The sequence below is a fragment of the Mirounga angustirostris genome, unplaced genomic scaffold (assembly GCF_029215605.1).
Source record: "Mirounga angustirostris isolate CCGP_5_RB_7025 unplaced genomic scaffold, mMirAng1.0.hap1 SCAF_14, whole genome shotgun sequence".
NCBI lineage: Eukaryota > Metazoa > Chordata > Mammalia > Carnivora > Phocidae > Mirounga > Mirounga angustirostris.
Window position 1 is genome coordinate 74,373,646 of NW_026991722.1, and position 25,184 is coordinate 74,398,829.

Consider the following 25,184-nt stretch of genomic DNA (forward strand, 5'->3'; position numbering starts at 1 on the left):
AGCAACCCTCCCGCCCAGAGGCCAGCCTGAGTTCTCTGAACTTCCAAATAAGTGTTACCCTGATGTCCAGTAAGCGCCTCCTCTTCTCTGGGAATTGCTTTAAGGATAACCGTGTTCTCCAGGTGAACAGTCACTGGGGCTGGAGAGCCCTGTTTGTCCTGTAATGTTTCCAGGAGTCCACAGGTCTGCCAAGAAGAGGCAGAGAGGGCTGCCAGGGCTGGGGAGCCAAATCTACCAGAGGGACATGCCTCAGAACCAAGACACTGGTCTCTCCAGGCTTGAGGCAGGCCACCATCCTGTAGTGGTCGCATATGAGCTCCCCTGGGTGTCCTGAACAAACCAGTCAAAGATACCCCATTACAGTTTCGGTACAGACCTGTTATTTTTAAAAATGAGCTTTAGGGGTACCTGGGTGGCTCAGTCAGTCATGATCCCAGGGTCCCGGGATGGAGCCTCAGGTCAGGCTCTCTGTTCAGCCGGGAGCCTGCTTCTCCCTCTCCTTGCCGCTCCCTCTGCTTGGCTCTCTCTCCCACTCTCTCTCTGTCAAATAAAATCTTTAAAGAAAATAAAAATACAAATAACAGTAAAGGGAACCCGGGTGGCTCAGTCGGTTAAGCGTCTGCCTTCGGCTTAGGTCACGATCCCAGGGTCCTGGGATCAAGCCCCACCTTGGGCTCCCTCCACGGGGACCCTGCTTCTGCCTCTGCCTCTTTGTCTCTCACAAATAAAATCTTTAAAAAAAAAAACAACACAAAAAAACAATGAGCTTTAGATGAGGCCAGCCTGAGCTAAATGCTTGCAAATAGTTGCTCTGAGTGCATAGACCATAACTGATGAAGCCAAAAAAGGACCATAAGCCAGAGGCAGTGCTTCATGGATTAGATCGCAGCCTCCTAATCCAGAAAAGAGGCTCCGCTCCGTCCCTCCTTCCTCTAGGGAACCTGAGGTTTACAAAGGATGAAATACCATGGCACGTCCAAAGCATCAAATGCTATCCTATACTGTGAGGATGGGAGCAAGGGAACAGCACTGTATTCCACTGTAGACCTTCAGACTTTTATCCATATATTACCTGTTCAAAAAATTAAAGAGACAGCTTGCCAGCTAGAAAACGTACATTGCAGGGAGACATGTTTGCCCTCTGCCAAACAAGTCAGTCAGTATTGTGAGTTGTCAAGCCTGTTAGGCTAAAAGTTTCTGTTGGCTACTCACTAAACCAAGATTAATTCAAAACACTACCTTAAAAAAATCCACCATTAAGGGGCGCCTGGATGGCTCAGTCGGTTGGGTGTCTGCCTTCCGCTCAGTACGTGATCCCGGGGTCCCAAGATCGAGTCCTGCATCGGGCTCCCTGCTCAGTGGGGAGTCCGCTCCTCCGTCTCCCTGCCGCTCCCCCTGCTTGTGTGCTCTCTCTGACAAATAAAATTTTAAAAGACACCATTAAGAGTTTTTTGTTCCCTTGCTAACAACAAGTACCTGAGACAACTTCTATAAATCCAAGAGGAAACACCAAACAGGCTGTTTGAAGCTGAGGCCATGTACAAATGAATCTCAATTTTCTAATTTAAGACAATCCAGCACCTGCTGCTCAGCTTCTACTCTAGTGTGTTTATCACCTGCTGGCCAGGCTTTGAAGACGACTTTCCACCAAATCAGCGATTTGTGGGCAAGGTTGAATTTCTGGCGTTCCCACTCTCACGAGAGGTATAGATTGGGTAAGTGCTCCTAAAGCTTCGGCAGGGGGTGAGTTTTATTGCTTCCGTGGTGAGGTAATGATCTGCTCAGGCTGCTTACCATGAACTGTGGCCAACACCCACCCTGGGCTCTGTAGGCAAACAGGAGAGAAGGTTCTTTGAAATATCCACGAGGCCTGGGTTTGCACGCTTTGACCCTCAAAACCAGGAGACATGGGAAGGCATGCTTTTTTTCACAACTAGGCAAACTTTCCCCCCTACACCCAGGGGCAGACTATCTGCCTCCCTTGCTATAATCTTCAGATTTGTTGACTGACTTGTGGATCCTGAGCACTTAAAGGCATGTGCGCTATTCACTGCAGAGTCAAAAAATAAAACCCAATAGGCCTCAGCTGAGATGTTAGGCATTTCTTAAAAACATACCTGCCCACTACCAGTGGGAATGAGTCCGCAGTTGGTTTCAACCAAACACCACCCTGGCTGGAGTAAAATGTGAAAGTAAAGCAATTTCAGATCATTCATGTCCTAGGAACCGTTCTCCATAAGCCCATGTCCGGTTTCTCATTTGCTGGGTGGTAGTGGAAGAGTTAAGAAAACATTAGCATCAGAGCCAGGTTCACATCCTGACATTAGCCACTTCCTTTTTAAAGTATCAAATATTTTATTACCACTTTTTTTGGTAACAGCGCTATTAAGAGACAGTCACATACCAAATAATTCACCCACTTTTTAAGTAATCTCTATTCCCAACTCAGGACTCGAACTCATGACCTGAGATCAAGAGTCGTATGCTCTTTGACTGAGCCAGCCAAGTGTCCCAGCGACTTTCTAAGATTTTAGACAAGTTCTTTCTCAGAAGTTCCCCATCTGCAAAGCAAGGCAACCGATTTCAGAATGCTGGAGAGAACTAGAAAGCACCCAGCACAATACCTGGTCACAGGAAACAGCAAGTCCGTAGTTAAGCTTACTGGTACGTCAGCAGCAAAGACTGCACATCTTTGAAGGTGCTCCCGCCTCTTGCGAAGAAGGGTGCCAGACCGGACGCAGACCCCCATTCGTGCTGTACCCAAGTGAATTAGGAACTGACTAGGACAATGTAAGCAAAAACATTTCTTAAAATCTAATTTTATTCCTAAAGTTCAAATTAGCTAGCGGTAGCACTGAAAATACACTTTGACTATACAAAACGGTGTAAACTGATTACACATTAAAAAAAAAAGAATTTCACACACACACTTCTCTAACGAAAGAAGCTAGATGCAGCCCTTGCTCTAAAAAGCTGTACCTGAACAGAAATGGACATGTTGAGTCTAAGGCCCTGGCAAGTTGACTACAGAATGTCGGTTGTTCCCAATTACGTTTAAACGCAGAAATAGCAACAATGTGGAAACTTACATTCATCAAATAGTAGCATTTAAAATCTACATGACTCATAAAGTGACCATTCAGAGGGGCCGCTGCTCAGTGTGTACCCTGTCGGCCACTTGTGGACGTGATCTCATCCAAAGAGAACGGAAGTTTCAAACATCTGAGTAGTTTAAGTTAAAAAGAGGATGAAGGAGAAATAAGAGAACAGGATAAACGTTCTCCAAAGAGAGCAGGAGCTGATGCTGTAAGCAGTCTGACTTCGTCAGCGATTAGTGATCATGGACATGGGATGGAGCCCCGCGCAACCTGGGAATCGGCCTGGCCACAGGCTGGCGGGCGTATGGTGCAGACCAACGTCACCACCACGTAGCAGGAATCTTTCTGTCCCCAGTTAGTAGTGAAAATCATTTTTTAAAATCGTTTCAGCCTTTGAACACTCAGCTTCCAGTCGCTTCTGTACATTGAAATGCCTGGGATGGAGCCTGGCTTCAGGACTTGAACACGTGCACAGCGCGCACCACGTACTGCCGACAGATGGGACACTCGCTCATGCGCTTGCCACACTTGGTGCAGGTGACCATGTGCCCGCACTCGAGCAGGACACAGTCGATGACTGCGTCCATGCAGATACGGCACAGGCGGTCGTCTTCCTCATCCTGCAGCTGCAGCCGCTCGCCATCTGAAAGGCAACAGAGAGCGGGGGCTGCAGGCACAGCGCTGCCTGACGGGGGCCGAGCCCCGGGTGAGCCGTGTTGTAAGAGAAACAATCCAGCTTCTCTGCACTTCGGTTCCCTCCAGTAGAAATGGCAGTAATAATGCCCATACTTCATAGAGTTTTGCGAAGAAGAAATGAGAAATGCTTAGCTTAGGGCCAGGTAGGAAGGGCCCAACAAATGTTAGCTACTTATTTCTATTTTATAGCTGTAATTCAAAGTTTATGTGATAAGGATAGATTACTTCTGTAAGTGAAAATGAAGAAACCCAAGGCTGTCCTATACACGGGCCTCAGAGCACATGACTGGAAATTTCCAACCCAACTATGTGGCCTCGGGAAAAGTCAGTCTCCAGAGCTTCATCTCGGTAGGAAGAGCTTTATTTCCACACTGATAGGAAAGTTATGAAGAGTCATATGTACATCAAGTAGTCTGTACTTGGGGGAAAGTTTAGAAGTATCTCAAAAACCAGTTGGAGTCTAACTGTAAACAGGCCATTCTGGTTCTGTGGCCCAGATTTAGGTTCTGAGAGGATCCAAGCTCTGAATAAGAAAGGTGCTGGATGAGTTTAAAAAGTTCACCTCAGCCTGAGATTTGGTCCTAGAGCTATAGACACCGAGGCTTCCCTTTTTACAGGTCGTAGAGGGGACTGATGGGAATATATCATGAAATACAACAGTCAGAAAGAACAGGAATTCAACCCTAAAGGGCCAATAGTCTCTGGATTTAAGAGAAATAACAATGCCATGTCAAGAGATTCTTGTAAACCAGGGACTGGGGAGAAAGGATTCATGGGATAAAACAACGGATGAGCCAGCGGAGAAGACACTAGAGGGCTCCTGAGTAAACCAGAGTCTAGGCTGTGGTCCCCTCTCCTGCATGGAAGTTTCCTTCCAACTCTTTTAAGTTCTGAGCATAAAGCAGAGGAGCCAGGGTCTGTCAAGGCTATTAGGTAAGGCCACTGGGGTGAATCTCAACGTAAGTGACTGAAGCCAGTCAAACTAGGGAAGATTCCAGCTGTGCTCAAAACAAAACGAGTTTTCCACAGGCCTAGAGATTGGACCAGGGATAGAGTAAGCAGTGAGTTAACTGAAAAAGGCACTTTGGCAAACGTGCATGTCTTGGCCTCCTCCACCATAAACCCCTGGAGGCGGGGGATGGCCATGCACGACCAGGGTGCGCTCTGCACAGTTGTACACACGTTCCACTAAGCAAACGGACCCCTCCCCTCACTGCCAGAATACCACTTCCCAGCCACAGCCTGGGACCTCTGAAGGCTCTGAGGATCGATTCCTGTGTTTACCCTTGTGGCATCATCTTAGAAATAGGTATGTCAAAATACTTCCTGCATATTCTGGACACAAAGCTGTTTATCAGTAATTGCTGTATTATAAGCAGATTTAAAGAAAAAAAAAATCCAAGGTGATAAAAGTGAATAATGGGAGGACCATTTAGATAGGAACATAATAGGGCACCTGGGTGGCTAAGTCGGTTGAGTGTCTGCCTTTGGCTCAGGTCGTGATCCTGGGGTTCTGGGATCAACCTGCATGGGGCTTCCTGTTCAGTGGGGAGTCTACTTTTCCCTCTCCCTTTACCCCTCCCCCTGCTCGCTCGCTCTCTCAAAACAAAAAAAAAATAGATAGGAACATAATATTTGTCAGTCTAAACACCACTGACATCTTTTTTCTTGCCCATAAATGCTCTATGGCTTGGCCCTGCTACTAAGGATTTCTGCTCCATGCCTCATCAATAAATAGATCAGGAATTCTTAACCTCAGCTTTTCCCAACTTACACAGAAACCTAATCCTGATGCTAAGAACTACTTAACTTCTTGGCTCTAGGGAATTTTTTTTCCAGTGAGGATTTAAAAGCTACAACTGAGATAACCAAAGTACTGGCCTGCCAGAAGGGTTAGTGAGAAAGCATGCATTTCTATAGAGACAAAGAATTTAATTAGCGTTCTAACAAATTATGGCAAAGAAAACCAGACTGAACAGACGATGACCTAACTCACCTGGCAATGGCAGTCTCAGAGCCAACATCACATAATAAACCTACTTCTTAATAGATCGACAGATTCATACATCTAATTTGTTCAATAAAAGGATAATTTTCTCAAAAAATCTAACTTCATTGTGATAGAAACAGCCCAATTTTTAAAAGCCTAAAGAAGGACAGTATAGGGGGAAGAAAGAAAAAGGAAACCTACATGACTTTTGGTTTTCTTCATTCTCTTTGTATAACCGGTTTACTTTCTCTACCAGCTCCCATTTTTCACAACAGCCAGAATAGTTGACAAAATTCCGAGCCAGGATTTCCTTCAGCTGTCGCACGCTCATTCCTTCCACATCTTCAACGCTTGACAGGTCAGACAGCGAAGCTCGTACTCGCTTCTTAGAGAGGCCAGGCGTCTGCGATCACAGAGGGCTCCCATTAGCTCTGCTCCTGCAAAGGCAGACCTCCCACAGCAAGGACAACTGCACGCTCCCCTCACCCTCCAGTCACCACTGGCCCTGGCTACTCTTCCCAGGCTTCTCATCAGTTCTTGAAGTGTTGTCTATATTATGCTACATTCAAACCAGAAGAAACATCCCGTGCTAATCTAGCAAAAGTCCACATAGGCACTTTCCCTGCCTGCCAGGTTGGCATGTCAAGGAAAGCAAATTTTATAGGAGCACTCACCCGCTCCTCTAAGTTTTCTTCATCGTCATCATCCTCATCATCTTCGTCATCATCTTCCTCATCCTCCTCTTCTGTGTTTGCTGAAGCTATTTCACTTTGTACCTACACATATCAATCTGATTAGGTCAGGAATCCTATTTTCCTAAGTATCAACCCTGTTTGTCAATATCTGACACTGGAGAAAACCCTTCCATAGATCCTTCCCAAGAGTGACCCCAGCACCTGGCATACTCCACAATGACCTTGGATCTGCAGTGGTGCTGCCTCTCCCAAAGAGCTGGGCCCTACATGATTTCATAAATAACTTACCTTCCATTAAGTTATCTCAAAAGCCGAATTCCTATGTGCGTGTGAAATCGTACAACCTAACCAGAGAAACCCAACTCCCTGAGAAAGGTGCCACCACGAGATGCCAGAGCCGTCAGCATATGCAACTGCACTGCTGCGTCATCAAAGGACCCGCATGAGGCTGGTCTAGCTGGAGCCTCAAAGATGACGGATAGAAGCTAAAGCGCTAAGTTCAGGCCGATCGATTTGGAAGACGCCAGTCCTCCATCATACCTAGACATTCTTTTTTTTTTTAAGATTTATTTATTTATTTATTTAACAGATAGAGAGCACAAGTAGGCAGAGCGGCAGACAGAGGGAGAAGGAGAAGCAGGCTCTCCGCCGAGCAGGGAGCCTAACGCGGGGCTCGATCCCAGGACCCTGTGATCATGACCCGAGCTGAAGACAGCCGCTTAACCGACTGAGCCACTCAGGTGCCCCATACCTAGACATTCTGACTCCAGAGAATGCTTTCTAGACTTCTTCACTGATGACTGATGCTAGTTCTAGTTTTTAGAAATTCCTCCACAATCAGAACAGAAAGATCTCTGACTTGGGTTACGTACCTTCTTCCATATCTTTCTCTTCAGATTTTGACCACAGTGCTACAGTAGTCCAGGTCAGTTCCCAATTTCAAATATTCCACCCCACTGGCTCACAAGCACCATGTTGCAGCATACAAAGACCCACACCTTCCAAGAATGGTCATATACCCAAAAGTGGCACACAAGTCAGATGTGTCTTGTGTTTGCATCATTGTTATGCCAGCTCTCATTTGGGAAAATAATTAAAACTCCTAGGTTGGACTTCTCTAATTTGTGCCTATTTAGAAGGCAACTAGACCAGATTTCCCTCTGCTCTTAACTGCTTTCTTCAGGGAAGAGAATTTAATGTGGAGAGAATTGTTCAAAACAATCCATTCAGCATTTCAGAATCATTCATACATATAAACTCAATTATTAATTACAAGCCCTTGCATGTGATTCAATCAGGATGCCCAAGGACCTCACTGGGACAATATTCTGCCCTGGCATTTCTCTGAAATTAGTAGATAATCACATTGTTTGATTAATTCACATGGCTTTTTCCCACTATCTAAATTAGAATTAGAACAATTTTACTGTAGCAAGGCAACTGGGCATTAGGTTAACTTACACTGCTGTGTCCACGGTCACTGACAAATAATCCTGCAAACATTTATGCACTACTTTTCACAGTCATTACTTCAATAGTTAGCATTTAACTTATAAGGAAACTGAAGTAACTAGAGTCAAGAGACTGATGAGCTTCAGACAGTTGACTTTCGGGCTACCCGGCACCTAGGCTCAGAGACTCACAGCAGGAGAGCCTGCACGTACAGAGTTCAGCAGCGTGTGGAACCTCTGCCCCCACGGGAGTCGTGAAGCCCTAAAGGCGCCACCCTATACGGCCAACTAGCGGGGCCAGGCCTTTGGTGTAGTTGTACCTCGTACCTGTGCCAGTGCCCCAGATCCGAAGGTCCGGTCTCCAGCCATAAGGTCTCCCTGAAATGAAGACATGGTAGCAGAAGGGGCTGTATAGTTTGAAAAAAATGAATTTGTAAAAAAGCCAGAAGTCTGGGACCGCGAGGAATTGAGGCTGCTCGTGTCCAGGTCATCCTCAGAGCCCAGCCCATGGTGGCAGAGTACCAAATCTACCAAGTCTTCTTTCTCTCGACAGGTATCAGTTGGGATATTTCGAAGAATGAGATATTGCCGGAGATCCTTGACTTTTAGTCGCATTAACTGAGGGCGCTGAAAGGCCGTCTCTTGTAGTAGGTGACACGTGGAACATCTGCGGAGATTTTCTTGTAAGACTGAACAAACGGAGCAAAAATCCTTCTTGCAGTCACAACATACATGCTAAAGAAACAAAGAAAAGAAGCAGCTAATGATAGCCAGATATAGGCCACTGTGAAAGCACTCCTATTCTTTTTGCCTTCTATTAAAATTCAATTTTAGTTCTTATGAAGTCTTCCGCGGCACCTGGCTACTCTCACAGCCACCTTCAGGTTCCAAAAGCCATGAAAATCAAAACTCTCACTGCTGAGGCAGTTTGGAGTCACCGAAGTTCAAATACAGCCCTTTAAGAAAAACATACACTCTTGTGCTAATGAATTAAAACCTTTCCACCCCTTGGTGCAAACATGTAATTAGCAGAACAGAGATGACTTGAACCACGTGGAGCAGAAAGCACAAACTCTTCCTACTCTTTTCCTATGTGAACAATTTCCCCACTTCAAGAGAAGCTGAAGCTGGCGGGGGGGGGGGGGGGGGAGGAGGGAGAACACAGAGAGGGAAAGAGAAAGCAAATTATCTTTCAAGGTCATTCAAAGCAAATAGAGGATCTCACTATTATAGTAATCTGTATCCTACTGAGCCTTAATCACACGGAAAGCCATTGCACTAGCAAAGCTTAAAGGAGACACTAAGATGCGTCCTTTCTGCTTGCTGCATTGTTCAAAAGCTAACACCTTGTTCCTGACATATTTTGGAGGACTGAACTGATGATCAAAGACTGACATGGCCTCACAATATGAATGGTTCTCAGAAAAAATGACTTTCTGTCTTAGAGAAAGTAACTGTCTTTTTTTTTTTTTTTAAAGATTTTATTTATTTATTTGAGAGAGAGAATGAGAGAGAGAGAGCACATGAGAGGGGGGAGGGTCAGAGGGAGAAGCAGACTCCCCGCTGAGCAGGGAGCCCGATGCGGGACTTGATCCCGGGACTCCAGGATCATGACCTGAGCCGAAGGCAGTCGCTTAACCAACTGAGCCACCCAGGCGCCCGAGAAAGTAACTGTCTTAGCCCAAGTGTTTTATGCTGAATCTCTACACATTGGTTATCTTATCATAATTTCTTCACGCGTTAAGAATGTGGGTAGGGGGTGGGGCGCCTGGGTGGCTCAGTTGGTTAAGTGACTGCCTTCGGCTCAGGTCATGATCCTGGAGTCCTGGGATCAAGTCCCGCATGGGGCTCCCCGCTCAGCGGGGAGTCTGCTTCTCCCTCTGACCCTCCCCCCTCTCGTGTGCTCTCTCTCTCAAATAAATAAATAAAATCTTAAAAAAAAAAAAAAAAGAATGTGGGTAGGGGGCACCTGGGTGGCTCAGTTGGTTAAGCGTCTGCCTTCAGCTCAAGTCATGATCCCAGAGTCCTGGGATCTAGTCCCACATCCGGCTCCTCACTCAGCAGGGAGCCTGCTTCTCCCTCTGCCTGCCACTCCCCCTGCTTGTGCTCTGTCAAATAAATAAGTAAAATCTTAAAAAAAAAAAAAAAAGAATGTGGGTAGAGATACATTTTTTGAAACGAAGTAAGTTATAGTAAATCATCTCTGAACAAAACTGCAAACTAATTAAATCTCTTGCTCCAGAACATAAGCATAATCAGGAAGAATCGAAGTAGAAAGAGCTCAAAGGCAAGATGCCTGAGCAACATGAGAACAACACCTTGTCAGAAAACTTGAGCAGTAATACAGTCCCTTCAATGGAGTACTTTTTAAAAAAGGTTTTATTTATTTATTTGAGAGAGAAAAAGAACATGAGTGGGGGGGAAGGGCAGAGGAAGAGAGAGAAGCAGACTCCCCACTGAGCAGGAAGCCCAATGTGGGGCTCGATCTTAGGACCCCGGAGATCACGACCCAAGCTGAAGGCAGACACCTAACCAACTGAGCCACCCATGCACCCCCAACTGAGTACTTTTCTGAATAGGAAATGGTTAATAAGGATTTTTGGTAATTTTCTTTTCTTTTTTTTTTTTTTAAGTTTTTTTTTTTTTTTTTTTAAGTTTTATTTATTTATTTGGCAGAGAGTGCAAGTAGGCAGAGCAGTAGAGGGAGAGGGAGAAGCAGACTCCCCACTGAACAGGGAGCCGGATGCGGGGCTCGATCCCAGGACCCTGGGATCATGACCTGAGCCAAAGGCAGAGGCTTAACCAACTGAGCCACCCAGGCGCCCCAGGATTTTTGGTAATTTTAATAAAAAGAAATGATTCATTAGCATTCAACATATAATCAAGAAATGTATCTTTTGTATAGAACATTTCATCCAACTCACCTTCTTTCTAAAGACTGAAAATGAAAGTCCACAGGCTTTGCAAACTATGTTAGGCCCTTCTGTAGGTGCTGGTGGATAAGTGGAAAAATCAGAGTTTGGTGCAAATCTGAATGGACCGGTACCTCCTGCAAATCCTGACTGCTGGCCCCGGACAGCTCCAGTTCCCATGACTTCATTCAGCAGCCCACAGCATGAAGCCCACATAGACGTGGCACCCGCCTAGAAAGGAAAACAAATAAAGACCACAGTTTAAAGCTGAGTGGAACCTGGGCTCTCTGCAAACTTCAGGGAATGCCATTCTGGAGAGGTACATTTGCCCTAAATAACTCTGAGATTATTCTTCTGAGGAATAAAACTGATATATAATGAATTTTAGGTGTACATTACAATTCGATTTTGTATACGCTACAAAGTGATCACAAATCTAGTTCCCATCCATCACCATACAATTGAGCCCCTTCACCCATTTCACCCCTCCTCTTATCCCTTTCCCCTCCAGTAACCAGGAATCTGTTCTATGAGTTTGTTCATTTGTTTTTTTAAATTCCACATATAAGTAAAATCATATAGTATTTGTCTCTCTTTGCCGAACTTACTGCACTTAGCATAATTCCCTCAAGGTCCATCTGTGTTGTTACAAATGGCAAGATTTCCTTCTTTTTGATGGCTGGGTAGTATTCCATTGTATGTACCTACCACCTCTTCTTTATCCATTCACCCACCAAGGGACACTTAGGTTTTCATATCTTGATTATTGTGAATAATGCTGCAGTGAACATAGGGGATGCACAGATCTTTTTGAATTAGTGTTTTCATATTTTTCAAATAAATACCCGAAGTGGAATAGCTGGATTATGGTAGTTCCATTTTTAATTTTTCAAGGACCCTCCATACTGTTTTCCACAGTGGCTATACTAACTTACGTTCCCACCAACAGCGTACAAGGGTTCCCTTTCTGCCACATCCTCACCAACACATTATTTCTTGTCTTTTTTATAATAGCCATTCTAGTAAGTGTGAGAGGATATCTCACTGTGGTTTTGAGAGATTATTCTTGGAAGCATCAAAAGTTTAAGCTCTTTGGAAAGAGATAATTTTCTGGTATTTTCAAAGAATATTTGGCGATGGGGAAACTTGCGACATCATTAAACAAAAGGAAAAGATACAATATGAACCCAATTTTTGTAAAAAAAGAAAAAAATCCACATACACTGAAACAGAGATACATGTGTGTGCACGCAAAGAAAAATGACTGGATGGACGTACACGTTGTACAACATGTGACATATGCTTACACCAAAATAGCTGTTGGTTGTTTACCTGAAATTCAAACTTGACTGAGCACCCTCTATTCTATCTGGCACCTTCACCTGGTGACTGTACTAGACAGCGCAGTTCTACAGGTTAAGGAAGATTTTTCCCAGCTATCATTTAGCAAACCAAATATAAACTCAAATTACTTAATTTCATTAAACTTCTGTTCTCTCATGTGTAGCCGTGCATAATAAACTACGGCATATATAAATTTTATTTTGAAAAAATGATTGGGAAAACATCAAAATGCCAACTGAAGCTCTAGGGTTTTAATATAACTTGTATAAATCTATTTTCTTTCTACTTTCCAAGCTCTTTATAAATATACTACTTTGACATTAAAAATATATTTTTAAAAAGCAGTGATCCTATTTTTTCAAAATGAGAACACTAAACACAATTTCTGATGACTGGATAACCATAATGACCTTCCAGGGCAGAAGGGCTATTTGTCACTCCACTAAATGGCCTGAAATTAATGTATTGCCTTTAGTTTTTTTCTCCTGTCTCTTCCCTGTGAGGCACCACTGTTCACATTATACTCACTTCCAGCAACCTGTCTCCTTTTTTACTGCAGACTCAGAAACCTGATAACCAAGCTGGTCTGAGTATATATGAAAATATATTTTCAATGAGCACTCAAGGTACTTTCCCAGGCAAAAGTATAAAAGCTATAGTGTTTGGAACCAATGAGCTTCTACCCCTTGTCCTAATTCTTAAGCACATTCTAGACTCTAGATAATGTGATAGATAATGGGAGTCCAGGTAGGTGAGATGTGATTAGTTAAAATGGCAACACAGTTCCATATTTTATTATCTAACTCTATCAAATATTTACTATTTGTCCAACAAACTCTTTAAAAAAATTTTTAAAACAACCTTAAAAGGCTATTTAGAATGCTATAGAAGAATCATGCTATTGTTGCTATTTCCCACACGTAATATGCTATATTAAATATAGGGAAAGGAGAAGGTAAAGCAATAAGAAACCACAATACAGTGTTCAAACAGTCTCAAGTTTCAGGGTCACTGACTTGAGTATTATATAGCTTCATACCCTATAATTCTAGAGAAACAGTGATGCCTTTAAAAGTCAGGTTGAACTATAATTAATAGTTCATACCTTTAAATAAATATATACCTCAGACTCTAGAGCCATGATATGTTTAAACATAAAAGCATGAAAATCCAGATTAAGTTCATTTAAAGTGTGTGTTCTTTTTTGTGGTGAGCACAGCATAACTTATAGAGGTGTCAGTCATTATCTTATACACCTGAAGCTAAGGTAACATCGTATGTCAACTATACTTCAATAAAAATTTTTAAAATTAATTTTTTAAAAAGTATTCTTTTAGCGAAAGATTCATCCTCAGTGCTTTAAACAATGAGCTCTTGGACGGCCTGGCTCACTCAGTGGAGCATGTGACTCTGGATCTCAGAGTCATAAGTTTGATACCCGCGTTGGGCATTGAGATTACTTAAAAAAAAAAAAGTGAGCTCTTAAAACTGAAAATGTTTTTGTTTTTGTTTAAGATTTTATTTATTCATTTGAGAGAGAGAGAATGAGGGAGAGAGAACACATGAGAGGGGACAGGGTCAGAGGACGAAGCAGACTCCCTGCCGAGCAGGGAGCCCGATGTGGGACTCGATCCAGGGACTCCAGGATCATGACCTGAGCTGAAGGCAGTCGCTTAACCAACTGAGCCACCCAGGCGCCCCTGAAAATGTTTTTAAAAATTCAATTTGTGGGGTGCCTGGGTGGCTCAGTAGGTTAAGCATCTGCCTTTGGCTCAGGTCATGATCCCGGAGTCCTGCGATGGAGCCCTGCCCCCATCAGATTCCCTGCTCAGCCAGGAGCCTGCTTCTCCCTCTCCCTCTGCCCCTTCCCCTCCTCGCACTTACACTCTCTCATTCACTCTCTCAAATAAAATCTTTAAAGAATAAAATAAAATAAAAATTCAATTTGCATTATACCTGAAACTAATATAACACTCTGTTACTTACACTGGAATTAAAAATAAATGTTTTTCAAGTTTGCGGTTGGGGGAAAAAAATTCAACTTGTACATATTATTTTCAGGGGCAAAATACCTCAATTGCAGAAAGTACCACTGGGATAAACTCTTCTTCATCCCAAGAGTTTAAAGTAGTAGTTTTTGGTGAGCTTCAGCTTCCTGCTGGCCTGGGTACTAAACAGTTAAACAGCCCTGTCAGCTTTTATCCCCTTTCTGATTCCCAGTGACGCTGCCTTCCCAACTCAACTGAAAGTTCCTTGTGAACACAACTCCCTTTTTCTACAGCATCTAGCTCCACCACCATTACTGATAAGAAAAGAACTGTGTAACAGGTTTCTTTATATTACCCCTTTCCACGCACCGTAACATCAAATTTTGCGTGCTGCCTAGAAAGATCCACTTGTAACTAGTTGAGAAAGCATTAAAGGTAAAAAGGATTCTGACCTAGCAGGCATGAATTCTCAAATGATACTCCCTCTTACAAGCACCACTGTCACAGTTCGTTCTCCCAGAAAGCAGTTTTACAATGAGAGTTAAGGAAGAATATACATTTCAAACTCTATTAATGAGTATAATCATTAAAATTCTAAGCTGAAAATATTCACAGCTCTAGTGAAGGGAAAAGAATTTACTTTGGGAAAACAGGTAGAATCTCTATGCAGGCATCAATATAGGAGAGTAACAATTTCATCCCATTCCTCGTTTCTATAAAGGGGAGGGAATTTCCTCTTTATTCCCCAGAAGGGAAAACAATGAAAAGAACACTCCTATCTTCTTTTGGCCATCTCATTACAAAATAAAAAACAAAGCTCAAGCCAACCACCGAAGTGTTGTCCCAGGCAAAAATATGTTGCTGCAACCTAATATTTGGCATAACTCAGCCAAAGACCGTAGCAAAGTGAAAGAGGAAACACAGAAAAGATCTAGGTCTCAGCTTCATTAGGTCTGTAAACTTAAGACAAAACCTCCCAATAAGAGAATACTCTGATCACACTCGAGAGTAAACCTACCTACATATACTGTTACCCTCTAATGATAGCATTTGCAACACTCCAGCCTTCTTCAAAGTTCAGAAATTTGAAATCGTGGAAGCCCCAGTCACTAGTTTTATTTGAAGTACCTTTCTTTTGCATCCAGCATATTTTTAAAAAATTAATTTCCATTTCCCCCTTAAGCCCCATGTTTTCTGGCACACCAGTGCTGAAATGAAGGTGATTTCTTTAGTGCTTCGACATCTATGACTTCTTGGGAGCAGGTGTTTTCAGTCTTGTATCACAAAGGCTACTGCCAAGGTCTCTTGATAGGAAATTGCACAGGCATGTTAAGTGGCCCAGAAAGTCGTGGCTGGACTCAACAAGGGGGCCTTAAAAAATCCTGAGGCCTGGGTCCCACCCCAGAAATTCTGACTTAACTGGTCTGGGGTATAACCTGAGGCATCAGAATTTTTTTTTTTTTTTTTTAAGTAATCTCCACCCCCAACGTGGGGCTTGAACTCATGACCCAGGGACCAAGAGTCACATGCTCCAGCAACTGAGGCAGCCAGGTGCCCCTGGAATTTTTTTTAAAGTTCCCCACGTGGGGCTCGTGGGTGGCTCAGTTGTTAAGCGTCTGCCTTGGGCTCAGATCATGATTCCAGGGTCCTGGGATCGAGCCCCGCATTGGGCTCCCTGCTCAGCGGGAAGCCTGCTTCTCCCTCTCCCACTCCCTCTGCTTGTGTTCCCTCTCTCGCTGTGTATGTCTCTGTCAAATAAATAAAATCTTGAAATAAATAAAGGTTCCCCACGTGGTTTGAATTACAATGGAGGCTAACGGGTTAACAGCGGCTTGGTTTAGGTGCTCTCTTCTTCCTGCCTACAAGGTTTTAGCTGGAAAACCACTCAGCAGAGTGCTGATAAGGGGCTATGGTTACTTCTGAAGCCTGTACCTCTCTCCAAGACCAAGACATTAGCCAAACACTCCTCACAACCTGTGGACAATTTTTCCCCATAGGAGTGGGTCATGTCTCTAGGGTTTCTTCTCCCTCTATGGTCTCCCCTAATCCCTTCAGGAAGGCTTGGCTGAGTTTTTAACAATCTCATCTGATTCTTAAATTAGTTCCTTTCTATATATTGGCCCAGAATTTTTGCTGAAATTGGTGCCTTCCTTCATTTTTAATTTATTCCCTCATTTTATTTACTCTTTGCTTTCTGGCCCTAACTTTTTATTTCCCAACTTATTCCTCTACATGTTTTGTGTGAAATCTCCAGTACTAGGAGAAAGGCAGTGATTTTGGGGACAAAAACCACCATTGTTCAAACTATTTTTGTCCTTCACCTCCAAGTTGAAGAATCCACTCAGAAGATGAATCTCCCCAGCCCTGGTTGGGCTCCATCTCCTTGCCTCCCCTTTAGTAGGTTTCATCTTCCAGCACTTTCCCGTAAAGTCCCAACTTCCTAATTTTTTTTTTTTTAAGATTTTATTTACTTGACAGAGAGAGACACAGCGAGAGAGGGAACACAAGCAGGGGGAGTGGGAGAGGGAGAAGCAGGCTTCCCGCGGAGCAGGGAGCCCAATGCCAGGCTCGATCCCAGGACCCTGGGACCATGACCTGAGCCCAAGGCAGACACTTAACGACTGAACCAGCCAGGCGCCCCACCCTCAGGGCACAGGCATCCCTACCTCACAACCATCACCTTGACATTCAGTTAATAATGCTTGAAGCGTCCTATACCAATCTTTCCCCTCTCAACTCTGTCCAAATTGTTACTACTTGACATGACAGTCCCAATTTTCAAGTAACAGAAGCTATAAAAGCAATTATGGAACTATTTCAGAGAGCACTGTCCCAACAGTTTACTGAATGTGGGCTCTTGAAGGGGGTGTGGAAAGGGAACATGTTAGCTGATCTTCTGAGCTCTTGACCCTGCCTTTATTTCCTTGGAGCCCAGTTACCCTATCTTGTAAGGTAAGAGCCAAAAAGCTTCCCCCCTTTGCATCTTTCCTTTAAGAGCTTTAGAGACCAGGTTCATGTTCTTTCCCTCTGTCTTCCCTATCCTTTAAGATCTTCCACCAGTTTAAGCAGCCTGCATTCCCTTGTCTTTTACTCACTCTCTGTTCACCTTCTGGTGGTAAGATTGAAACATATTTTCCAAACTATTCCATTTCCTCCTAGATTTTCTGAGCAAACCTAATTCCTAGACAGTACACAAGGCACAGCCCTTCGGCTCCTAAATTTGCAATAAACTGAGTTGTTGCTCTGCCCTGGTTCCAAGCACAAGATGAATAGTGACCCTTGCATGCTTATAAAAATTTAAAAAAGAAGAAAAAAAAAAGCTACCCTCCCATGAGTAAGGCCAAAGTCTGGATCTCTGAAAACTATAGCTATGATCTGGGCTTATGTGACTAACAATTCCAAATCCTACTTGGGACCATGGCTGAGAGGACTCTACAGGCTAAACCCCATGAATCTAAGAGGTTGGAAGGAACACTCTGTAAAGATGGCTACATTTCCTCACTTGACCATAAATGTAGTTCAAAAATGGAGAATAACCGAATAAGGCACCTATCTACCCATGCCTGGCACAAAGCTAACTCAGGGAAAGCAAACTTAGCTGTGTTTGCAGTTTATTTTCTACCCACCAATGACTAGTGAAAATAAATGATTTTCATAATAATCTAATCCCTTTCCTACATACCGCCTTAGGCCAAAATTGCTCCTCAATAATCATGGGACATGGCCTGCCTGGCTTGTATTAGCTAAGAACAAGGTATCACATTAAACACATACATGGCCCATGGTAAAAAACCAATTCTAAAGCCTCCTGTCCAGACTGGCCCAGACACCTAGATCTCCTCATGTTATTCTGGTATCCAAAGCCAGTGCACCAAGATTTTAGGGGGGCAGTAACTACTTTTTCCATTCCCAATTTGAAATTAAGAAATAATACAAACAGTAAATATTTGCTTTTTTTACTTATACCAATTTGAAAGCATGCCTTTAGCTCTGTAGCCCATCGGTCTTGATAATAGACCAGTGACCAGCAAAGCTGACCAATAGCAGCTTACCACCTAGTTGACCATAATGCTATCACCCCACAGGAAGACAGATCTGAGAAGGTCCCAGAAAATGCTGTTTGGCTCCTCTGCTAAAACTCACCAACATAAACGTTCCTCTTCTTTCTCTGGTAGCATAAAGTGTTTGTCCTGTACTGTTTCTTCCTAGAGGATGAATTAGAAAGTCTCTCCCCTCTGTAGGAATACAAAGGAGGCAAGGGGAGTGCACCCACAAACCTAAACAATTTGCATGCGAGTGGGACTGAGTTTCCACTGCTATGACATTTATTTCCATGATACACCACCAATATTACAAGACTCTCTCAGATTCCTCAGTAAGATTCACACAACATAAGTCCATTCTGAATCACCATTCCCGTCAACAAAAGCAAGAGGAAATGTGTTGTTTCTTTGCAAGAGCAATAACCCAGCATCATTCTGGCACAGTGCCAGTTTTCAAATGGCCTCAAGTTTCAACCATCTTTGAGAGTGCGTGTGTGTGTGTGTTTCAGAATCCCCGTGGGTGGGGGGATAATTCCAAAATGCTCAATTAAAAAATTTTGCTACAAATTTTGAATCCTATTCTAAACCACATCCGGATGTGATCCTTTCTAATGATTCCACCAAGTATTATAGTCACCAGGCAAACTAGAATGAATAACAAGAAAAGCCATGCCAGGGCGCCGGGTGGCTCAGTCGTTAACCGTCTGCCTTCGGCTCAGGTCATGATCCCAGGATCCTGGGATCCAGCCCCGTGTTGGGCTCTCTGCTCAGGGGGAGCCTGCCTCTGCCTCTGCCCCTGCCTGCCACTCCCTCTGCTTGTGTGCTTGCATGCGCACGCATACTCTCTCTCTCAAAAATGGATAAACAAATCTTAAAAAAAAAAAAAGCCATGCTGGTTTCCATGAAGATTAAATAACAATCAATGAGAAAGCTGATGGATTTGAAAACAGCAGAAAACTAATGATCATATTCTAAATCATTTGCCTTTTTTTTAAGTAAGCTCTACACCCAACATGGGGTTTGAACTCACAACTCTAAGAGTCACATGCTCTACCAACTGAGCCAGCCAGGTGCCCCTCTATCATTTCCGTTGATTAAAATAGGTACAGAGCAGGCGCCTGGGTGGCTCAGATGGTTGGGTGACTGCCTTCGGCTCAGGTCATGATCCCGGAGTCCTGGGATCGAGTCCCACATCAGGCTCCCGGCTCAGTGGGGAGCCTGCTTCTCCCTCTGACCCTCTCCCCTCTCATGCTGTTTCTCTCTCGCGCGCGCTCTCTAATAAATAAATAAATAAAATCTTAAAAAAAAAGAAAATAGGTAAAGAGCAATAATAATGCCACCTCCTAAGAGTTGCTTGCCATAACTCTAAATTAAATATAATACTGTATACAGTTACATTAAAGAAAAACCTCCAAATTTCAAAGTCAAGAATATTAATTTTCTTGGATGTTGTATGAAGCTAACTAGGACCAGGCAGGAATTCAGTTCTTCCACTAATGAAAGCTTCCTTGGAGAATTCACTCACCATAGGTGTTATTTTCAACTCCAAACAACTTTGTTTGCTAAAACTCAATGTCCTTGTGTTAAACAACATGAAAAGATGTTTCAAACCTTAGAATCAGTGATGTAAAAGAATAAGTTTTACAGTTTAAATTTCAATTAGGTTAAACTTTCCTGAGGCGCCTGGGTGGCTCGGTCATTGGGCATCTGCCTTCGGCTCGGGTCATGGTCCCGGGGTCCTGGGATCAAGTCCCACATCGGACTCCCTGCTCGGCAGGAAGCCTGCTTCTCCCTCTCCCACTCCCCCTGCTTGTGTTCCTACTCTCTCTCTCTCTCTCTGTCAAATAAATAAATAAAATCTTAAAAAAAAAAACCAAAACTTTCCTACAGAACTTAGAACTAGCAGAAGTAACTAAGCAAAGCAGAAGAAACAGCTGAGAAGTTGAGATAATTATCAAAAATCTTTAACTTGGGCGCCTGGGTGGCTCAATCGTTAAGCGTCTGCCTTCGGCTCAGGTCATGACCCCAGGGTCCTGGGATCGGGTCCCGCATCGGGCTCCCTGCTCCGCGGGAAGCCTGCTTCTCCCTCTCCTGCTCCCCCTGCTTGTGTTCCTGCTCTTGCTGTGTCTCTCTCTGTCAAATAAATAAATAAAATCTTTAAAAAAAAAAAAAAAATCTTTAACTTATTCAGAGCCACTTGAGCATATGCTCCTTAAAATGTGAAATATGCTTCAACTGAAATAAAATTTGCAAGAAACTACCTTTTAAATTACCAAATAATCAGACCATATACAACAAAGGAGGAAATTCTACATCCTAAATTCTTTCTCTCATACAATTTGGACATTAAGCAGGCTGCAAAAACAGATGCTGGTCTTAAAAATGCGTATTTTTAGGTAAGAAATTTGGCCAAACTGCTGGATGGATTTTTACAGTAAGGTTTTCTGGAGATCATAAGTGTTACCTTCCTCATATTTGGGTTTTGTTTTCTTTCTTTCTTTTTTAATATTATACTTGATCCTTAGCACCATTCCTCCACCTTTCAGAGAAGAAAAACAAAAAGGAAATTATATCCAACAGATTACTTTCTCCTTAATTTCTCATTTTGAGCTTGAAAGAATGAACATGATTAGTACAATCAGGGGTGAGATCAATATAAATACGGAAAAACAGGAAGGAGGATTAAATCAATATAGGACACCAATTTGGATTTTTAAACCCCTTAGGGGAAATTAATTAAATGCTACTCTAAGGTTAAACAGTTACTTGAGTCTTTGAGAGGTAAAACTTACTTCAAAACATCAGTTTCTAAACAAACAAGTTAAAGGAAGAAAGTAAATACCCATTCCACACATATTAAAATCAGCTACTCCTGGGTTTGAGTGAAGATGTACTTTTCTGATTGTTTAACTCTCAAAAGTAATTTTAATTCCCCTGAAAGAAGTACTTGCTTCAATGAACATTCACGTGTTAGGATTCCATGGCATCAGGAATCACTGGCCCTGCCCAGAAATCTACAGATGAGCATTGTTCACAATTTCAATTTTAAACAAAGTTAAATAATAAACAATAGCCCAAATCCTGTATTTCAGGAATCCACTTCCCATAAAAACATAAATGAAAAGCACCTATCTTCATAACAGTCCTTTTGCACAGACTGATGTCCATTTAGGTCTGCCTTTTTGCTTCATGAATCATGTATCTTTTCTACTTTTTCAACTACCACCAAACTTTGTTTCTAAAATGTCAAGTCAGAAAGCAGTGTCTTCCACTTAAATTGATTTTAAAGAACTTGATTAAAAATTTCAACACTGGGGATGCTTGGGCAGTTCCGTTAAGTGTCTGCCTTCAGCTCAGGTCATGATCCTAGGGTTCCTTGGGAACCTCATAGGGGCTCCTTGCTCAGCAGGGAGTCTGCTTCTCCCTCTGCCTGCCACTCCCCCGCTTGCGCTCTGACAAATAAATAAAATCCTTAAAAAAAATTTTATTAAAAAAAAAAATCCAGGGCGCCTGGGTGGCTCAGTTGGTTAAGCGACTGCCTTCGGCTCAGGTCATGATCCTGGAGTCCCAGGATCGAGTCCCGCATCGGGCTCCCTGCTCGACAGGGAGTCTGCTTCTCCCTCTGACCCTCCTCCCTCTCATGCTGTCTCTCATTCTCTCTGTCTCAAATAAATAAATAAAATCTTAAAAAAAAAAAAAAAAATCCAGCACCAGACCTGTCCCCACTTCTCTCCTTCTAAATCTAGTTCATTGACGGGTGACAAATTTAATACTAATCACGATTTTGACATTCTTTAAGGCTATATACATATATATGTATATTTGTATTTGTGCTTGTGTATATATATATGTATATAAAGATCCCTGTTTTGTTTCTGAATCTTAACACACCAAGATGATGGTTTGCAGCAAAGAAAGCTAGTTTTAGATATTTTTATATCTAATATCTTCATACTTTAACACACAGTTCAAAAAGTTTCCTATTTCCGGGCGCCTGGGTGGCTCAGTTGGTTAAGCGACTGCCTTCGGCTCAGGTCATGATCCTGGAGTCCCTGGATTGAGTCCCGCCTCTGACCCTCCCCCCTCTCATGTGCTCTCTCTGTCTCAAATAAATAAATAAAATCTTTAAAAAAAAAAAAAAGTTTCCTATTTCCAAAAATCATCCTTGTTTCCTAAGGCCAGAAATATCCTTTCTTGCTCCTGAGCGTTTTGTTTTTGATACCTTACATCATATTCTGCTTTTTAATGTGGTTACCTGAGAATGTCTTTTCTCTTGATTGGCAAACTCCTAAAAGGTGGGATTGCATTTTCAATTACTCCAACTCAGCAAGTCTCCCTCTTCCTAACACATAGGAAACGTTCATGAAAATATTTGCTGAATTTCTCTAGCCACTTGACACTCCCTATCAATCTTCCACAGCAAATTTCTGAGGCTTTCTTCGTGAGGGTACAGTTTTAAGCTAGCAATTCACTCTGTTATTTCCCTTACCCACAACAAGCACGCCTCTTCAGAGGGATTAATGAAACCGTCTAGGTCTGAAAGAGTATCACCTTATGACTCATCCCACTTGGTCTGAGTTCAACAAATGAATCAATACCGAACTGATTGTCCTACACAGAGCTCTTTAGAACTCTGAGATCAAGTCGAGAAAATCAGCTCCCAAAAGTAGGCCAGAATCTTCCCCCTTTTCTTAAACTTCTCACTCACTGATGCTCCCACGCTCTCACACCCACCTTGAAGAACTCAAGCTGTCAAATTACTTGCTGCGTACCTAGTGGCGATGGGGACACATCTAGTTTGCTAGCGCTCTAGGTCGCGGCCCCAGTAATAAGCCTACGAGGAAATCCTTCAGAAGGGTGGGATCCCCGCCTGAGGCATTTTTAACCTGCTAGCCTAGCCCCAGCCTCACGACTCTCCGCACTACTCTTCTTCCCTTCGTCCTGCAGTCTCCGTCCTGCGACAGTCCCGTAGTGTTCCCGACATTTGGGTTAGTTCAAGGACTCGGGGCGGGAGAGGGCACGCTGTGGGCGAAGGCATGGAGGGCTGAGGCGGGAACTAGGGGGTCTGCCTCAGGCCCCCGAGGAAGCGGACAGGGCCAGGAGCAAAGACCGGCCCACCAGGCTTGAGCGCGGGGGGCGCCCGGCCTCTCCCCCCTCTCTCAGGCTCGCTGAAGGGAGGCGCTGTGGGAGCTGGAGAGGTCCCGGAGCCCAGGATCTCCGCTGTGGGCCGGTCAGGGCCCGGACGCCGGCCCGGGACGTCCCCCAGCGGAGCTCTCCGAGGTGCCGGCGGCGTGAACCGCTGAGGCTAAAGGAAGCCACTTCAGGCGCCCCGGCCAGTTAGGAGAGGCGGGAGGAACTGCCCGGCCCCACCGGCCCCTCACCTTCATGGCCGCGACCGCCGCGTCTCGGTCGGCTCTGCCGGAGAACTAAGAACCATAGCAGCTCCTCGCACAGCCGCCCTCCTGCCTTCTGGGCGGCGACTACGGCGCCTCTCGCGGCGACCGAGCGTCCCGACGTAGGGGCGTAGTCACGCCCGCCTCTCGCCCCCGGGAAGAGCGCCGAGCGGCGGCCGCGTCGGCCAATCCGAAGCCGACGCTCTGGGGGCTGGTCACCAGAGCCAATGAAGTGGCGGGAGCGGGGCGGGGCCTCTGGCCTGCCGGATAGGCGGAGGAAGACTCCATTCCGTCCAGAGCTGAGACGGGCGGGTCTGGGCGTGGCGGGAGGCGCCCGTTGGGACTGATTTCTTGGTTGGGTCGCTGAAATAGGAGTCAGCGTTCCCTGAGGAACCTGTGTGGTAGAGATTTAGCTTTGGGGCTAGGTGGTCAAGTTTCCAGGGCAGTGAAGGCAGGAAGGGGCGTGGTAAATTTGAAAAGGCCGGTTGGTTTGAAGGGCTTTTTTTTTTTTTTTTTTTTTTTAAATAGCCGTCGGAACAGGGCCTCGGGTTTCCTCCCGAGATGTTCAAGCCGCTCACACTGGGTAATGACCTTAGGTCTCCCCTCTGGAGGGTCGGGTGAGCAGCGGCAAGCTGCGCACTCTAAGACACGGCCCTAATAGCAAGGTTTTATTGAAAACGCTTAACCAAACGGTTCTCAAATCCCAGCTGCTCTTTCAGAGCGACATTCAAAATAACCAAATACTCTAGTACAATGAGGGGATTCGGATGAGCCCTTGGAATTGACTTGATGTGAACAGAGAAAATTGAAGGTTGTAAATACCGATTTCTTCAACCCGACTGGATGACACTCCGTTGGTTTTCCTATACTTCCTCTCCCCTCTTAAATCCACCAGTATTTAAAGAAAGAGACATGAAGAGGGCAATTCACTCACCTCTCATAGGACCTAACACTGTTCTTTTAAATATATTTGTTTATATGCACTATGTCAGATGAAATAAAACAAAGGCACTCCGCTTCCTTAGGCTGCAAGAATACTTATTTTTTAGGTTATATTTTAGCGTACTTAATGTTTAACTTCTTACCCAGTGTAGTCCTGAATTTTCTTTGGGGAAAAAAATGCAAAGAAAGCCTTTCATTCACCATGTCAGAGCAGTAGCTGAGCTTCATTGGAAAAGAGAGTATCAATTTATTCTTCTAATAATCTAGGCACAAAGACACTCAATAAAAACTTGCTGGTGGTACAAAGCCATAATTTTCCCTCCTAAGAAAGGAAGCTGGCAGGCCTACCTCAAAGTTAACGAATAAGCACATGAAAAGATACTCAACTTCATTAGCCATTAGGGAAATGCAAATCAAAACCACAAAGAGATACCACTTCACACCCACTGGGATGGCTAAAATCAAAGAGATAATAGTGTTGTGAGGATGTGGAGAAATTGGAACCTTAGTATATTGCTGGTGGGACTGCAAAATGGTGCAGCTTCTTTGGAAAACAATCTGGCAGTTCCTCAAAATGTTAAACATAGAATTACTATATGACCCAGCAATTCCAGTCCCATGTATAAACTCAG

At 43.9% G+C, this 25,184-nt stretch overlaps 1 protein-coding gene across 3 annotated transcripts; it reads right to left on the bottom strand.

The window, feature by feature from the left end:
- Nucleotides 1-1,938: 1,938 nt before the first annotated feature.
- On the bottom strand, nucleotides 1,939-23,734 carry RNF34 (ring finger protein 34). 3 transcript variants are annotated; one of them, XR_010407398.1, is made up of 7 exons: nucleotides 23,599-23,734; nucleotides 10,855-11,073; nucleotides 8,258-8,665; nucleotides 6,459-6,560; nucleotides 5,986-6,187; nucleotides 2,625-2,780; nucleotides 1,939-2,262 (listed from the first exon to the last, which is right to left on the bottom strand). XR_010407398.1 is itself a non-coding variant. In XM_064578327.1 (6 exons), the coding sequence occupies exons 1-6, from the start codon at nucleotides 23,602-23,604 to the stop codon at nucleotides 2,770-2,772; spliced, it is 948 nt and encodes a 315-aa protein (XP_064434397.1). In that variant the 5' UTR covers nucleotides 23,605-23,734; the 3' UTR covers nucleotides 1,939-2,769. The 3 variants fall into 3 exon arrangements, 2 of the variants coding, with proteins under 2 accessions (XP_064434397.1, XP_045743661.1); XM_064578327.1 differs by having other exon boundaries at nucleotides 1,939-2,780; XM_045887705.2 differs by lacking the exons at nucleotides 1,939-2,262; nucleotides 2,625-2,780 and adding an exon at nucleotides 2,802-3,741.
- Nucleotides 23,735-25,184: the final 1,450 nt, after the last annotated feature.